Source organism: Chionomys nivalis, chromosome 8 (genome assembly GCF_950005125.1).
Source record: "Chionomys nivalis chromosome 8, mChiNiv1.1, whole genome shotgun sequence".
In the NCBI taxonomy this organism is placed as follows: Eukaryota; Metazoa; Chordata; class Mammalia; order Rodentia; family Cricetidae; genus Chionomys; species Chionomys nivalis.
The window spans coordinates 13,718,758-13,736,227 of record NC_080093.1 but is presented as its reverse complement, the minus strand read 5'-3'; the positions used below and the strand labels follow the sequence as shown (position 1 = coordinate 13,736,227).

The following is a 17,470-nucleotide window of genomic DNA, read 5'->3' as shown; positions in this document are numbered from 1 at the left end:
TTTGAGCTGCACACAGGGAAGTGGGCTCAGGAAACAGGACTTCTCCCCAGGAGTTCCAGAGCTAAGAGAGCCTGACTGTGGGGCAGGGCAAAAGCTTACAAGTTAGAGGTGAGGGCGTGAGTGGTTGTGAGGGGCTCAGAGGAAAACTTCATTTTCAGTCCAAGAAACCTAATTCACAAAAATGGCTTCTCGTGGAGTAAGGCCCTTCCCAGATCCGTGTGCTCTGGGGCTGGTATTTCAAGTATGTCCATATGCATGCAAACGAGTCGCTCCGAGACAATCTGATTATGCAGTGGTTGCTTTGCTGAACGTAGCGCCTCAGTGAAATGGAAACTTCATTTTGAGTCTAATATTAGACCTTGCTTTGGAAAATTCCTTTTAAATGATCACAAGCTGGGAATAGCAAAAGAATTTAACTTTCGACAGACAGCATTCACCAAGAATTTTTAACTGCTTGTGCTGGGTCCTTGGGAAGGCGGACGTGAGAAACCTGCTGGCCTCCTGGCTAGGCCAGAGTGGACTTGGCTTCCTGCTTGGTTTGTGTCGGTGGCTCCTAAGTTTCTCCGAAGTTTCCTTTGCTCAAAATATCCTCCTTTCTTTGAATGTGAGCTTGCTAGGGCCAAAACTGTCAGACTGCCTAATCGTCGAGCAACACAAATTTCTAGACTTGCAGACACAACACAAATTCCGGCAATGAGCAGGGTAGAGGCATGGGTTTGTGGGTGCAGCGGGGCTAGCCATCCTGCAGAGCCAGGGCCACTTCTGAGTACTGGGAGCCTGAGCCAGCGGGTCCCCGGGGACTGTTCGTAGTGTGGCTGGCCGGTTGAGTTTAGGTGAGCCTGCCCAGTTCAGACGGTCGCCTCGCCTTGTGTTAAGATAGAGCTCGCCTTGTCATTCTCTAAAAGCTATGCAAACGTTAACTGGTTTTGAAGTTTTCATGTCATGTTTATATCCACCTCCTTTATCATTTTATTTTAGATGCTTTGAGAAAACCAATATTTTGTTTGAGAAATGTCTTTTTGTGTTTTAAAAGACTATTCTGAAATTAAAACCTATCTCTTAGTCACTCTGTGTTTGACTTGGATTCCCTTCTTCACATTAAGCTGGAAATAAGCTGATGGTGCCTTAGATTTGGGCAGACGAGTTACCGTAACAGTGAGTTACCCCAGTGGACTGTGGGCACCACTGTGCAGGGTATCAGCCTTCCTACCAGCCCTGCGCAGGAGCCGTTACCACAGCCTGGTTTGAGAGATAAGGAGACCAAAGCTCAGAAATGCTTGTGTGTGGTTATCAACTCCTGATGCGGGGGTGGGGAGCAGGCAGTGCTGGAGTTCAAATCCAAGACTGTTGAACTTGGGAGCCTGCGTTCTTCCCTCACCCGTCCTTTAGAGTAGCAACACCAGGCACTGTCACATGGTCCTTTTAATTTGTTGAGTTTAACAGATCCTTTTGATTCATAAAGGGCCAGAGAGGTGACTCAGCAGATAAAGGCACTTTCTGGAAAGCCTGCCTTCCTGAGGTCAGCTCCTAGAACCCAGCAGAAAGCAGAGGAGCACTGACTCCAGACCCACAAAGGCTGTCTTCTGACTCGCACGTAGCACACACACATATACATACACACACATACATTCATGCATACACACACTTACATACACACACATATACACATACATACACACACATACACACACACACACACACAAATAACTAATTTAAAAAAACATTAGCCAGGTGGTAGTGGCGTACACCTTTAATCCCGGCTCTGGAGGCAGAGGCAGGCGGATCTCTGTGAGTTGGAGGCCAGCCTGGTCTACAAGAGCTAGTTCCAGGACGTGCCCCAAAGCTATACCAAGAAACCCTGTCTCAAAAAAAAAAAAAAAAAAGGAAAAAACAATTAAACTTCTGTTATATGGGTTATAACTTTTGATATTTATTGTATGTGAATTTAAAACCATGAAACTTAAAACATATTTACCTGTCAAGCCATTTTAAAGGCCAGTAATAAATCCATTATTGTGTGTTAACATAAATAGCATTTTTTTTAATATAGCTGTTTCCCAAAACAGAAAACTAGGAATGATGTCATATTTAGATGTTCTTGTGTTGTGTTACGAGTCCAGCTGGGTGTGAGGATCTGAACTCATTCTCCTGCCTTTACTCGGCAGTGCGTCTGCTGGAGTGTATGAGCAAAGTCCACCTCACACAGAAATTATTTGGGAAACACTCGACTTTACACCCAAACTCCGTTTTGTTGAGTGTGGGGTTTGTGTGTGTTGTATGTACTTGTTAGTGTATGTGTTTGTCTGTGTGGAGGCCAGAGGTAGACTTTGGGTCTCTTTCTTCAGTCAGTTTACATTTACAGTCTCATGGTCCTCAAGCTCGTCAGTTCACCCAGACCAGGAAGCCAGTGAGTGTCGGGGCCTGTCTTTCTCTGCTGCCCCAAACGGCATTGCAGACACGTGCGAGATCCGTGTTCTGATCCCCGTGCTGATGTGTTGTAATAAGAGCGGCGGGGCTGCGTCCCCGGCACCCAGCCGCCCACATGGCTAGCTTATGCCCCGAAATAATTACACGGAAACTGTATTCTTTTAATCACTGCCTGGCCCATTAGTTCCAGCCTCTTATTGGCTAGCTCTTACATATTGATCTAACCCATTTCTAATATTCTGTGTGGCACCACGAGCTGGCTTACCAGGGAGATCTTAACCTGCGTCTGTGTCTGGTGGGCGAATCATGGGGACTCCTGACTCGGCTTCTTTCTTCCAGCATTCTGTCTGTTTACTCCACCCACCTAAGGGCTGGCCTATAAATGGGCCAAGGCAGTTTCTTTATTAAATGAAAGTAACTCTTCCATCATTTCCCCTTTTTTTGTTTAAACAAAAAAGAAAGGCTTTAACTTTAACGTGGTAAAATTACATATAACAAAATGGTTATCAGTCGGTAGAGCATGAGACTCTTAATCTCAGGGTCGTGGGTTCGTGCCCCACGTTGGGCGCCACTCTGTTGTAATAAGAGCGGCGGGGCTGCGTCCAAACAAAGAGTCTGGAGTTGAGACAGTCAATGGCAGTGTCTTGGTTTGACAGCGGTGCCATGGCAACGCAAGGCGTGACAGTGGGGAGCCCGGGAGAGTCTAGGGGTTCTCTGTAGGGGATTTGTGACTTCTGTAAATCCAAAGTTGTTTCCTTTTTTGGTTTTGGTTTGTTTAAATTTTATTTGTACTTGTATGTGTGTGCAGGGAGAAAACGCAGGTATGTGCGTGCATGTGTAGAGGTCAGAGAAACAACTTTTGGGAGCCAGTTTTCTCTACCACGGGGTCTTGTATGGCAAGCATTTGTAGCTGCTGAGCTACCTCAGTGGCCCCAGGTTGCTTTTTGTTTGTGGCATTCTACCTACTGCAGTCCTTACTCATCTGTTAATGTTTCTGTCTAAAGTCTGTTGTGGGGCTGGAAAGATGATGGTTGAATAGTAACGAGCACACCATGTTCTTCTAGAGGACTCTACGTCACTTCCCGGCACCCTTATTGGCTGCACAACCTGCCTGTAACTCTAGGGGTTCTGATGTCTCCTTCTGGTTTCCACAGGCACCTGCACTCACATGCATGGACCCACATAAATTAACCTCATATACACATAATTTAAAATGAAAAATTTAAAAGATCCATTGTTCTCAGGATTTTTTTATCCATGCATAATTGTCACATTATTGCCATAGTCAGAAAAATGAGCAGGGCTGGAGAAATGGCTCAGCAGTTAAGAACACTGGCTGCCCTTCCAGAGGACCCACCTGAGTTCAGTTCCCACACTGGTGACTCACAGCTCCAGTCCCAGGGGCCCAACATCCTTTTCTGACCTTCATGGGCACCAGGCATACACACGATACACAGACATACATGCAGGCAAAGCATCCAACACATAAAATAAAAACATAATCTAAAAAGAATTGGCTCACCCAATTTTATAGGTCTTTTAAAATAAATCTTTTAAAAGATTGCTCACTATTTTAAAGGTTGCATTCATTACTGTGACCATCTAGCTCATCAAAGAAGCATTTACTGAATGACTCAGGAAATGCCCTGCTGGCTAAAATGCTTGCTGGGAGATGATGAAGCCCTGGACCTGGATCTCCAGTGCTCACCTAGGAAGCAGGGCATGGCAGTACATGCCTGTAATACCAGCCCTGCTCTAAGGGCTGACAGGCCAGCAGTCTAGCCATTTGATGAGCTTCAGGCTCAGTGAGACCCCTGTCTCAAACAGTAGGAAAGTATCAATGAAGAAGACACACTTGGCCTCCTCAGCCACACTCATATCTTGTACGCACATGTATACACATACTCATTGTACACAAAAGCCTTTACTAAGAAGCTATCAAAGTCATGATGGTGAGCCTTGTGGTGGTGCATGACTTTAATCCCAGCACTCGGAAGGCAGAGGCGGATTTCTGTGAGTTCGAGGCCAGCCTGATCTACAAAGTGAGTTCCAAGACAGCCAGAGCTGTAACACAGAGAAACCCTGTCTTGAAACAAACAACAACAACAACAACAAAAGTCATGACGATGGATGTGAGTTTCTTAGAATTATAATTTTCTACTGAATTTACAATTTTTTAAATCATTAACATCAAATTCTTCCCATGGCTTTTCTTGACAAAGTAAGTTCACTCTGTTCATACCCTTCACAGTGTCTACGAGAGACTCTTGTCTAAGCTGCAGTTTGATGCCATCATTTTGTCCGCGTGACCTGGGTAGACGCATGCTCAGTGGTAAAGCCTTCGTCTGGCATGTCTGAGGTCATGGGTTCCTTCCCAGCACTACAAAACTGAAGTGTGTTGAAGGCAGCTCACAGCAAACCCATAATTGCCTTTCTCTCAAGACAGCGGTTGTCACATTAGACTGCGCTGTGTGTCTCAGGTCCCACTTTTGGTGTGAGGATCTACTTTGTACTGCTGTGGTGAGGACGTTCTTGGAGACGGGGGTCTCCCTCCTACTGTGGGTGTGTGCCGATGGGTGGTGATGGCTGTTGTTTCTGTGGTGGCATTCTGAGATGAGTGGGCTCTTTGCACTGTGCTCCAGAATCAGCACTGTGGAGAAGGCCATGCACATTTTAGAACTTGGGGGACACGGCACTGCGTCAAGGGTCTTGTCTTGGACCTCCCTGGAGAGCCATGGTGTTCTCGCTCCTTTTGAGAGAACTGTCAAGGTGTCACAGAGGAAGAGCTGATGGTGTCTCAGCCTCGTCCATTAGGAAGCAAAGAGCTAGGTACGGGGCAGCCCGTGGACAATTTATCCCTGCGTTAATGGCTCAGGAAGCCTCGTCCGTTTGGTTGTCAGACTGACACATGTTAAAAATGCTGAAACAGACTTTTATAATTATCTAATTTTAAAAATGCTTCCAGGGGCTGTAGAAGATGGCTCCGCACAAACACTGGGGTCTGAGTTTGAACCCACAGCACCCATATAAAAAGCACAAGGGATAGGGAGATGGCCGAGCAGAGGAAGTGTTTGCCACATCATCATGAAGACTGGAGTTCAGATCCTCAGAGCTTATCTAAAAGTTGGGCAGGCATGGTGACTTCCAGAGGCAGAGACAGGAACCCTGGCGTAAGCTGGCTGTCTAGCTGAGCCAGATTCTGTGAGGTCAGGCCTTAGTGGGAGACCTTGCCACAGTAAAGTGAAGAGCGATGGGAGAGGCTACCTGATGTCAGCTTCAGGTCTCCATACACATACAAGCAGGCGCACATACACATACCATACATACGTACACATGCAAATAAAAGAGAATGCCAGGTACAGCAAGTGTGCTTTCTAATTCCAGCACTGGGAAGGTGGAGGCAGGAGAAAGTGTCCAGGGTCCATCGCTGGTCAGCCAACCTGGAGAATCAGCTAGAAACTCTGTGTCAAAAATAATCTGGGGAGCGATGAGAAAGACAACCGGTTTGACCTGGCAGAACGGTGGAGCAAACAAGGCCCAAGCTTGCTCCCCGCACAGAAAGAGAAGAAATGTTTGTGGCCATTTCTAAGGTGTCTAAGGAGCCTGCTAGGAACTGTAAAGTGACCTCTGCAACTTTGTCTTTTGTCTTTAAAGGTAAATCTCACCTGGCCATTGTGCAGCGAGTGAACAATGAGGGTGAAGGGGACCCGTTTTATGAAGTTCTGGGAATTGTCACCTTGGAAGACGTGATTGAAGAAATCATCAAATCTGAAATCTTGGATGAGACAGACCTGTACAGTAAGTAACTCTGTGTGTGTGTGTGTGTGTGTGTGCGCGCGCGCGCATATTCCCAAACCTTTGCTGCTGCCCGCTGCTGTTTACACACTCCCCAGTGTTGGGCCCTCTGTTTGTGTGCCAGTTCGTGCTGCCTCTTAGCGTCGCCTAGCGCTTTTACCAAAGTGGAAGAAGAGGCAGATTCTGTGACATTGAGTGGGATTTCTCTTCCGGAGGCAACTTCTCCTGGACAGAAACTGCTTTCGGCTTTCAGACACTTGTTGTACATCCTTCTATGCTGGTTTATGTTACACAGCTAGGCAAAGTGCTTTCAACTAAATTTGTTTCTCAAGTTTATGATTCATATATATATATATATATATATATATATTTTGGTTTTTCGAGACAGGGTTTCTCTGTGGTTTTGGAGCCTGTCCTGGAACTAGCTCTTGTAGACCAGACTGGTCTCGAACTCAGAGATCCGCCTGCCTCTGCCTCCCAAGTGCTGGGATTAAAGGTGTGTTCCACCGCCCTGCTATGATTCATATATTTAACAAGAGAATTTGTTTAGTTAAATTGATAGGTGGCAGCTGATTATATGTCCTTGTTCCAGCATTTATGGGTCCAGAGCAGGTAAGCTGAGCAAGGATAGCTGGCTGGGACAGTAACACCGGGTGTGACGCAGGAGGGGCAGGCAGCAATGTGTGCAGTGAGAATTCAGTGTGGAGATGGTGCTGGTGGTGGGATGAGGGCTGTGCAAACGTGAGCACCCACAGAAAAGCTGGGGTGGTTGTGCACCAGTGATTCAGTGCTGGAAGCCAGAGACTCGAAAATAGTGTTATTGGGGAGGTGACTCCTCAAGCCAGTTGGTGAGCTGTACGGTCAGTTAGATACCCCTTTTCCAAGATAATAAATAAGACAGGCAGCATTCAAGTGTTGACCTCTGCCCTCCACAGATGCATGCACAGGTACCCACCCCCATACACACGGAGAATATAGATTTCTTGTTTGCCTTCATAGCCTTCTTTTGAAGGGCAGGTGGGAATGGTAAGTATTTAGGTCAGGCGGGGGCAGACCCAGGTGTGGATTTGCCCCGAGCATTGGACCTGCAGCTTGTCTCATTGGTGTGTGCAATGCGCTCCCTGCACCAGGAATCTTCAGGCTCCGCCCTCAGCCCCACTTTTATCATATGAGTCTTTTCCTTTTTAAAAATTTGTTTCTTAGCCGGGTGGTGGTGGCGGCACACGCCTTTAATCCCAGCACTCGGGAGGCAGAGGCAGGTGGATCTCTGGGAGTTCGAGGCCAGCCTGGTCTACAAGAGCTAGTTCCAGGACAGGCTCCAAAGCTACAGAGAAACCCTGTCTCGAAAAACAAAAACAAAAACGAAAAAAATTTGTTTCTTTTGTATATACCTGCACACATGTATCACAGGCACGCAGTATCCAAGAATGCCAGAAGAGGGCATCAGATCCTCTGGGACTGGAGCTACAGATGGTTGTAAGCTGCTATGTTGGTGCTGGGAATTGAACCTGGGTCTTCTGGAAGAGCAGCCAGTGCTCTTAATCACTGAAGCATCTCTCCATCCCCATATGGGGCTCTTTGAAAGGTTAAGAATGCCAAAGAGGGCCCAAAGCTCCTGGGAGCTGGGTAGGCATGGAGTACCTGGACCCTGAGTATCCTCTCAGCTTTGAAACGGAGCCCATACCATAGGACTTGTGCTATCCTGGTGCCCTGCAGCATCCAGGAAAAACTTGCCTTGCTCAAAAAGAGAGTGGGTTTCTTTTATTGTTTTTATTGAGCTGTACATTTTTCTCCACTCCCTTCTCTTCCTCCTTCTCCCCTTCTACCCTCTCCCGTGATCCCTACGCTCCCAATTTACTCAGATCTTGTCTTTTTCTACTTCCCATGTAGATTAGATCCATGTTTGTCTCTCTTATGGTCCTCATTGTTGTCTAGGTTCTCTGGGATTGTGAATTGTAGGCTGTTTTTTCTTTGCTTTGTGTCTAAAAGCCACTTCTAAGTGAGTACATGTGAAATTTGTCTTTCTGGGTGTGGGTTACCTCACTCAGTATGATGTTTTCTAGATCCATCCATTTGCCAGCAGTTTTCAAGATATTATTTTTATCACTGTATAGTGATTTTTGTCTAGTCTTTTTACAAGGGAACATTGCACATTTTCAAATTTCCAAGGTTTTGTAGCGCCTAATGAAAGGAAGACTTTTAAATTGCTAAGAATTGTCTCTGGAAAATGTGTCCTGTCTCCTTCACATCCATATAGCATCCTTGTCTATGTTTTTACATTGGAAGACAGAGGTTTTCTAGTAGAGAATACTGTGTTTGTCCATGTTCTTTTCATCCTTTTACAACGTAAGTGAGCCCACAAGTGCAGCAGTGCGTGTATCAAGTTCACAGAGTGCAGGCGTGGCGTGGCTTTTCTATCCTTGCCTTACACGGGTTCCAAGCTCCAACTCAGTTTGCTAAACTTTGGGACTTTACCCGCTGGGCCGTGTCACCGGCCCCTCTTCATTCAGATCCAGTGTGTATCTGTATATTCTGCTTTCCCTGGGGTAGCACTTACCACTGGGAAGACAATATAAATGGTTATGAAATCTTAGATATGGAATTTCTTTATGGAAATGTTGCTAAATGTTACTAAACCCCCAGTGAGGGGACTCATTCCATGGAGAAGGGTTGCATGACCCGTTGGTATGGAACGCTGAGCTTGTGCCTTTAGTGTTATCTCAATCTAGGTGACAGGTCAGTCCTGATAACAGGTAGCTGCCAGTAGAGATCATTTTTAAGCTTCATACTGATTTACACTTTCCAATTTTCAAAATACCTTGAGGTAGAAGTGTAGAAGCCTACAGAAGGCCTAGCCATTGACATTTACCCTGGACAAGAGGCGGTAACTCAGAGCCTTGGGGACAGAGACAGCAGCTGGGGCCTTGTCCTTCATTTAATTTTCTTGTTTCTTTCCTTTCCTCCTCCCCTCCCTCCTCCTCCTCCCTCCTCCACTTCCTCCTCCTCTTCCCCTTCCTCCTCCCTCTCCCTCCTCCTCCCTCCTCCCCTCCCTCCTCCTCTTCCCCTTCCTCCTCACTCCTCCTCCTCCCCTTCCTCCTCCTCTTCCCCTTCCTCCTCCCTCCTCCTCCCCTTCCTCCTCCTCTTCCCCTTCCTCCCCTTCCTCCTCCTCCTCCTCCTCCTCCTCCTCCTTCTTCTTCTTTTGAGGTGGTGGTAGTGGCTTTTGAGATGGAGTTTCATACTATAGCCTAGGCTAGCTTTGACCATATAATTCTCCTTCCTTAGCCTTCTGAGCGCTGAAATTACAGGTAAGTGCTGTTATACACAGCTGGGGTCTTGTTACATCGGGTTTTTCTTTATCAGCACTTTATTCTTTAAAAAAAAGAACAAAAACAAAGAAAACCAGCTTTGTAGGAGATCCCTTCTAGATTAGGGCCTGGCAAACCACAGCCCATTAATGTCTGCCACCTGGCTTCTTATGTCCTAACAAGGCAAGAATGCCTTTTCATGATGTTTGATGACTGAGGGAAAAAACACACAACAGAAGAATAATTACTTTGTGACATGTAGAAATTGACAAGAGTGAAGTTTCTGCGCAGTGTAACTGTGTGGGTTCAGTTACCACAGCTGATTTTGCAGAAAAGCGCGGTGGAGTTGGCAACAGAAGCCTGAGCCTGAGTATTCCCTCTGGCCTTTTCCAGAGGAGGCTGGTTCATTCCTCCCGGATCACCCCTGTGGTTGCCTGACCTTCACCATCTCATAGTCTGGGGCAGGAATGAAGCAGGGCATTCCTGGAAGGAGACTTGTTCTCCTTGAGAAACCTCCTCTGTGTTTATTGTCTTTCCCCTGGGACCGAGGAGACTGAGAGGCCCTCTATGAGGGAAGCACAGACAGCTTCCCTCAGGTGTAGCCTATGGCAGTTCTCCCCTGGAGTGGTTGGTGGCATTTGAGGCCAGTCTGCTGCTGTGTGATTCTGTGTGCTGCTTGTGGGGTTCGTCCTGTCTGCTCAGTCGTGTCTTGTGGGTGCTCTCTAAGGCTGTCCAGTCTCCTGCTGTGACATTGCTGACCCGGGGCTGTGCTCTCTGCCCAGTCCGCTGGTCCCTGGAGAGATCAAAACAGTGTGTTTTGTGTCTTTTGTCGAGAAAGACCTAATTGTGTTTTTCCCTTTCCTCATTCCCCTCCCAGCCGACAACAGAACGAAAAAGAGAGTGGCCCACCGTGAAAGAAAGCAAGACTTCTCTGCCTTTAAGCAGACGGACAGCGAGATGAAGGTTAAAATATCACCGCAGCTTCTCCTGGCCATGCACCGTTTCCTAGCAACAGGCAAGTGCGCTTATCACAGTGTGAGATCTGCAGGCCCTGGAGCCTTCCTCACCAAGCTGACTGGGGGGCTGGGGGTGGGGGCTGGGAAATGGGGTGACAAGTAATGCCACTTTGTGTTTTGTTTTTTTGTTTTTGTTCTGTTTTGTTTTGTTCTCTTTAAATTCTCTCCTCTCCTGTGTTCAGTGTCGGCATGAACCCTCTGAGACATTTGCCAGGGGTGGACCAGTAACTTAAAATTGGTCTGAAAGGTAAGGATGAATGTTAGTGCCACACTGCATGTGTACGGTAGGCCAGGTGATCTCCCGCCAGCTCAGCCCCACGCGTGAGCCCGCTGGCGGAGTAGGCTGACAGTGCAAACCAGGCGCCACCTTGTTTGATTGGACAGTTGAGTAATTCTCTCTTCAGCTTGCCTTGGAAGAACAGTTGGACACCAGTGGTAACGCAGGCGCTAAGACTCAAAGAAGAAAACAGACATGCAGAATTAAATCCTTATCTTTTACAGTTTTGATGAAATGAAAGATTTTACGAGCTTGGCCTGAATGTCTTGGTGGCTTCTTCAAGTCAGATTGTTAATTGGGCCCCATCCAGAGGCAAGTGTTCACATGGTTAAAGCCACCGTCCAGCCAGCACTGACTGCTTCCAAGTGGTCAAGGTTGAAAGACCTAAGAGACTAATTCTCTCACATCCCTAAACGGCCCTCTAAGGTGAAGGGTGAGCTCTGTTGGCCAAGGAAATGTGAGAAAAATCTGGAAGCTCCCAGAGGCTTACAGAAGACATCTGTTTCCAAGATGGGCCAGTAAGTTTCAACCACGTGCAGTGTTTATACAAGTGCCCGCCCTAAAAGGTCAGCAGCCACACGTGGCAGGATGTCACCCACTGTCAGACACATGGACGTGCTCTCTGTTCACGTTTATGACATGGGAAAGTGTCCATGACTTCCTGTTTAGTAGAAACCCCCTAGCTATTGGAGTATGTGTCTGCCACGACCACACTTATGGCTCTGTGTGTACACATACACATACGTACGCAGGCACATGTGCCTAGGCAAAGCACTAGAAAGAAATACTCACTAAATTGCTCGGAATGGTTACCTAAGCAGTCAGCTTACAGAGGACTTTTATTTTCTTTATTTTTCTGTATTTTCCAAATTCCCTGCAATGTACTGTCTTAATTATGAGAAAGTCACAAACGTGAATCCAGAATTTGTAGCTTTTGTTTATAGCCTCTAATTCAAAAAAGAAGTTAAACAATGTTTTGCTATAATTCTCTTCCTATTCTGGTACTGTTGTTGTTCATTGTGGAAGAACCACACTTAAAACTCTGTGTTACCCTACTCTGCCTCTGAGAGACCACGAAGTCCACATTTATGATCGTACCCTGGAGTCAGCCGCTTTGAGTTTTTTGTTGTTTTAAATGAAGTAACTGTCTTTGTCAGTACCTACCACCGTTCCCTTCTCTGTTGGCCAGTCGGAGTGCATGTTGATGTGTGCACGGCCTTGCTTTTATTCTGATTCTCTCCCGGCGGTCCCTGGAATTCTCAGGAGATTGGTGTGGGAGAGCAGGAGGTGGGACCCAGGTCTGTGCACTGGCACTAACTCCACCCCGCCCCACCCTCAATGCTTCCTGACCGTGGTTCCTCCCTTGGCTGTTGGCGAGCAGTCAGGTTGTTGTGGCTTGTGTTTAAGGGTGTCCTGGCTCTCAAGGAGGGAGTCTGCTGATGACTGAATCCCATTCCCATCAATCAGAGATATAGGGCACTCGTACGAGACAGAAGCCAATAGCAGGTTGGAAAGGAAAGATTAAAAAGGGCCAGACATGAGTATGCCACTGCTGTAATTTCTCCCAGGTAATCTGACCCCAGTGGGTCACCAAATGGAAGTCTGGTTCATCAGTGTTGTATTGTCTTCAAGTGTTCTTCCGATCTGAGCACCTCAGCTGCCCTTCTTTGAAGTGTAATGTCAAGTTGTGTTTATGTCTATAGAAGTAGAAGCGTTTAGCCCATCCCAGATGTCAGAGAAGATCCTCCTAAGGCTGCTAAAGCACCCCAATGTCATCCAGGAGCTGAAGTATGATGAGAAGAACAAGAAAAGCCCCGAGTGCTACCTCTACCAGCGCAACAAACCCGTGGACTACTTCGTCCTTATCCTGCAGGTCAGGAGTCGCTCGTGCTCGCTCGCCCTCTCTGAGTCCCCATCCTTTCTGCTCTGAGGAGGCCTGGTGTAGCGAGGGGGGTGCCCACTTCGCTTACATATGTGTGTTTATAAGGGGGGCATTTGATCCGCTTACATTGCTGGGTGATGATTCTAATGTGAGGTAGTACACTCATCTCATGTCTAATACATGAGTCAGGTGAGGAATGCCGCTACTGACTTTAGAAGTGTTGGTGATGTGCCTGTCCCTGTCCAGGTCCTGGCGGGCATTTGAGATGTGCTGTTCTGGTTCCCTGGGTTCTCTCCCTATCCTCTCCTTAGGACTTGATCTTTTACAGTGACCAAGGCCCCATAGGCTGTCTTCTGTTGTCACCATATCTTAGTACCCGTCCTGGCAACACCACGAACCTCACCTGTTTGTTCTTTATGTTGCCGGTTACTGCCCAGACTGTTTGCTAGGAGCTGCTGTAATAACGATGGTCCCCTTAACTAGTGGAAATTAACAGTGACAATGCCTTCTCACTAGTGTGACACAACCCCAAATGTGGTGGGGAGGCCATTGTTCCCAGCCCTCTTTGAGGACTTGTGAAAGCACAGGTGCCTGTCGCAGGCACTACCCTGGGCTCCCCTGAGTAAACCCTAGAGTTATGGACTTTTGTGCCTCTTCAGGAGCAAGTTGCTTTTCCAGGAAGTCTAGGATCGCTCTGTACAAGGACACTAACAGTTTCCATAGACGCTTCCACCTTATAAAGTGGCGGTGTCAGAAGAGCATAATCAGTACTTGGCAAGCCCTAAAATGTACATGAGCTCAGCAAGACCCCAGTCATTTCAGTGACCTAAGAAAGTTGCTTCCTACAGCGTAGGTATCAGGAACTCAGACAGGTGTGTGATCATGTGATTCTGCTAGTGTCTAGAAGGAGTGACAGGAAGACAGACTCCTGGGATATCTTCCTACAGCCACCGCCTCATAGGCTGTCTCAGACACCTTTTTAAAGATTGATTTTTGTTTTGTGTCAGTGTTTTGCCTGCATGTATGTTGTGGACCACATGTGTGCCTGACGCCTACAGAAGTCAGAAGAGGGCATCAGATCTGAAACTGATTGCAGGGCTTGTGAGCTACCATGCGGGAGCTGGGAACTGAATCCAGGTTTCCTGCGAGAGCAGTGAGGGTGTTGAATCCCTGAGCTGGAGTTACCGGTGGTTGTGAGCTGTGGATCAGGGAGCTGGGGACTGCACTCGGGTCCTCAGAAAGAGCAGTGCCTGCCCCTAACCACTGAGCAATCTTTCCAGGTCCAATTAGAATTTCTTAAAGATTTTTTAAAATTTTGTGTCAGTTCTTAAAAAGAAAATTATTGTTGCCAGGTGGTGGTGGCATATGCTTCTAATTCCAGCACTCAGAAGGCAGAGGCAGGGGTATCTCTGAGTTCAAGGCCAGCCTGGTCTACAGAGAGCATTCCAGGACGGCCAAGGCTGTAACAGGAAAACTCTGTCTCAGTGCCTCCCCTAAAAAAGATTGTCTCGATGTGTGTTAGTGATGAGGGATGCACATGTGGAGGTCAAATACAACTTGTTTTGTTTTCAAGACAAGGCTTTCTCTGTACCTTTGGAGTCTGTCCTGGAACTAGCTCTTGTAGACCAGGCTGGCTTTGAACTCAACAGAGATCCACTTACCTCTGCCTCCCTAGTGCTGGGATTAAAGGTGTGAGCCACCACTCTTTGGCCAAAGATAACTTTTGGAGTTTGCTTCTCCTTCCACTTTTACAAGAGGTCAAGGACTCTGGCCACCAGACTTGCCCAGCAGGTGCCTTTATAGAGTCATCTCATAAGCCCCAAACCATGAATTATTAAAACAAGCTTTATAGGAATTTGGGGGCTGGAGGGATGGCTCAGTGGTTTAGAGTACTTGCTGCTTTCGCAGAGGACCTGGCTTCCATTCCCAGCGCTCACATGTTGGCTCCCAAACATTTGTAATTCCAGTCCCTGGGGAGTCAATGCCTTCTTCTGATCTCTTCGGGCATCAGGTGTGCATTTGGTGCATGCACATACATGGAGACAAAGCATTCATATATATAAGACAAATACATCTTTTAAAAGTTTTATGGAGGAGCTGGGATGTGACTCAGTGACCAGAGTGTCCAAGCCCCTGAATTTAATTCCCAGCAGCACAGAAGCCAGGCATGGTGCTGTATCCTGTCAGCAGCAGGGAGGTGGGGCAATGAGGATTAGGATAAAGCTCATCCTGAGGGCCAACCTGGGATGCATGAGACCCTGTCTCAAACAAATAGATAAATTAACATTTTTTGAAGAAGAAACTATCCTTTCTTTTTATGTATAAGGAAATCATATGGTCCATGCTTGATAGGCCATTTAGACACATCTGCCTGTGTCTGAATACCTCTGCATGTTAGACGCTGTAGCTTGTTTTTGTGCTGATGTCATGGGTTTTATGAGTGGTGTGTGTGGTTGGTGAACAGGCCTATGGGGGACTTAAGTTGCAGATGTTGACAAAAGCCATGTTCTTGCAAACAGGACAAAATACCATGCCACCCTCGGTCAATCTGGCATAGCCGTCATCTTTTGCCAAGTACATTCCACCCTAAAATGCTGCCACCCCAGCACAACTCATGCCAGCTTATGGAGCATGCTCTCTGCATTTCATGCAGTCAGAGGAAGGCAGCACTGCCTGCCTTCTCTGCCTGCCTGGGTACAGCAGGATTTCCTTCTGCAACTCTAAGAAAACTCCTCAAGTAATCGATTTGGAAGCTAGAATAACACTGTAGAAGCACATCATTTTAATATTATTTGGCTCTGTGTAGCCTAGGCTGACTTCAAGCTTCCTATGTAACCGAAGGTGACCTTGGTATGCACATTTTTTGCATGTGTGCGTGCCTGTGCACACATATGAACGTGCTTGCAGAGGCCCAAGTTCATGTTGGGAATCCTATTGTTCTTCTTAGCCACTGCAGCAGGGGCTCTTGCACATACGGCTAGCCTAGTCTCGCTGGCCAGCTGGCTCTGTGTCTGCCTTCTGAGGCTGGAGGTAGAGATGGGCCGCCGCACCCAGCTGGCATTGGGGTGAGTTTCTGTGGTCTTCATGGTTGGGCAGCAAGTGTTCAACTTTCAGAGTTGTCTTCCCTGAGCTTGAACTTCTGATCTTTGCATCCACAGTCCTGGGATTATGTTTGTGCCACCACACCTGGTTTGCGTGGCTGAAGCCACACCCAGGGCTGTGTATCCTTGGCAAGCTTGCTACCAGCTGACCTGTCTCCCTTGCCCGTCATTTAAATCTTTTACTTTAAATCTGATATTAAATAAAATTAAATTTATTCAAAGAAATGATTTAAGTGAGCCCAACTGAAAGAATATTTGTCACCTATAACAAAATATAAACTATGTATGAATAAAAGCAAAACTTGAAGTTTTATTTTTAAAGTAGACTTTTAAAATGTTAATGAATTTTATTAAATGAGATGATAAGGGCAATAAGAGCACAATAAGTCACAATGAAATCTATATCGGCTCTACTTGTCTTAAATAACTTCTAGTAACACGCATCTTAAAGTGGAAACGTGGCAGGGTGCTTGCCTAGCGAGTGAGGACCTGAGTTCCTCCCCAGAACCCAAGTACAGAGTTGAGCACATGGCGGTGCGTATGTAATCCCAGCACCAGGTGGGGGTGGGGAGACCAGCTGGGTCCCTAGGGCACTTTGACCAGTCAGCCCAGCCTAATCCGTGAGCCCCAGGCCAATGAGAGACCCATCTAAAACACAAGGAGGGACATAGCTTAAAGAACACTGCCACCTAAGGTTGTTCTCTAGCCTCCGTAAGGATATATATGCTTGCACAACCGTACATACGTGCATGCCATGGTGAGCATGTAGACGTCAGAGGATAGCCTGGGGGGTGGCTCCTGTTCTTTTCCGCCATGTTGGTTTCAAAATCCCACGACAGCTCTCAGGTGTGAAGGCAGGTGACTTTACCTCTGGGCCACTTTTCGGGTCTCCAAGACATGTAATTATGATGGCAGTGTCTTCCCACCAGCACACCAAGAACGCTGAGACAGTAATTTAAAATTATATAACCTATAAAACAAAATTAAGACTTAGAGATAACCAAACATAAAAGCTATAGAAATATTCTTTTTGGAGGGTTAGTTTTGCTTTTCTGGGGCAGGATATTGTGTACTGTCAGGCTGGCCTCACACTTGCTATGTAAGCAAGGATGACCTTGAACTCTTGACCCTCCTGTCTTTTCTACCCAAGTATTGGGAATATAGACATGAATCACCACAATTGATATGTGATTCATAAAAAGGGTCATATATTACAGTAATACATACTGTGTGCTAGCGTATAGTACAGTAAATATAAAAAGACAAGTTTCATAAAACTACCTAGGTAGATGATGATGAAATTAGGAATAAAATACTGCACAGTGGTGTGCTAGGATGCACCCATTGTGTGAGCCCTTGCCTTTTTAAAAAAGAAAAAATTCTTTAAAATATGTAATTAAACTTTTAGTTTCCAACTTGAAGTAGCATTATATACTTTTATGTATTAATTATGTAATAAATACACAATTGAAAAGATCAGTGAATATAATATATTCTAGTTTGTGTAGAAGAAAATGAAATTTCACTGTTCTTCCACAGAAACTTACAGATCTGGGGATCCACCGCTGTATTGCCCCACACCTTGCAGGTTACAGATATGTATAGCTGCACCTGGCTTCTGTTGGGGTTGCGGTCAAATCCAGGTCCGTATGCCTGCTGGCATGCTC

The 17,470-nt window shown here is 46.5% G+C and overlaps 1 protein-coding gene across 2 annotated transcripts in view; it reads left to right on the top strand.

Annotated features, from left to right (window-relative positions):
- Cnnm2 (cyclin and CBS domain divalent metal cation transport mediator 2) overlaps nt 1–17,470 on the top strand; it is a 123,218-nt gene that overhangs the window by 85,802 nt on the left and 19,946 nt on the right. Inside the window, exons 2-5 of one of the 2 annotated variants that reach the window (XR_009057551.1) lie at nt 6,082–6,225; nt 10,405–10,542; nt 10,726–10,790; nt 12,524–12,587. Coding sequence is in view for 1 of the 2 variants with exons in the window: in XM_057777184.1 (XP_057633167.1) it covers nt 6,082–6,225; nt 10,405–10,542; nt 12,524–12,693 (452 nt within the window). In the remaining variant the exon portion in view is untranslated. Of the gene's footprint in view, nt 1–6,081; nt 6,226–10,404; nt 10,543–10,725; nt 10,791–12,523; nt 12,694–17,470 lie in introns of those variants that run through there. The other variant, XM_057777184.1, reaches the window with a different exon arrangement.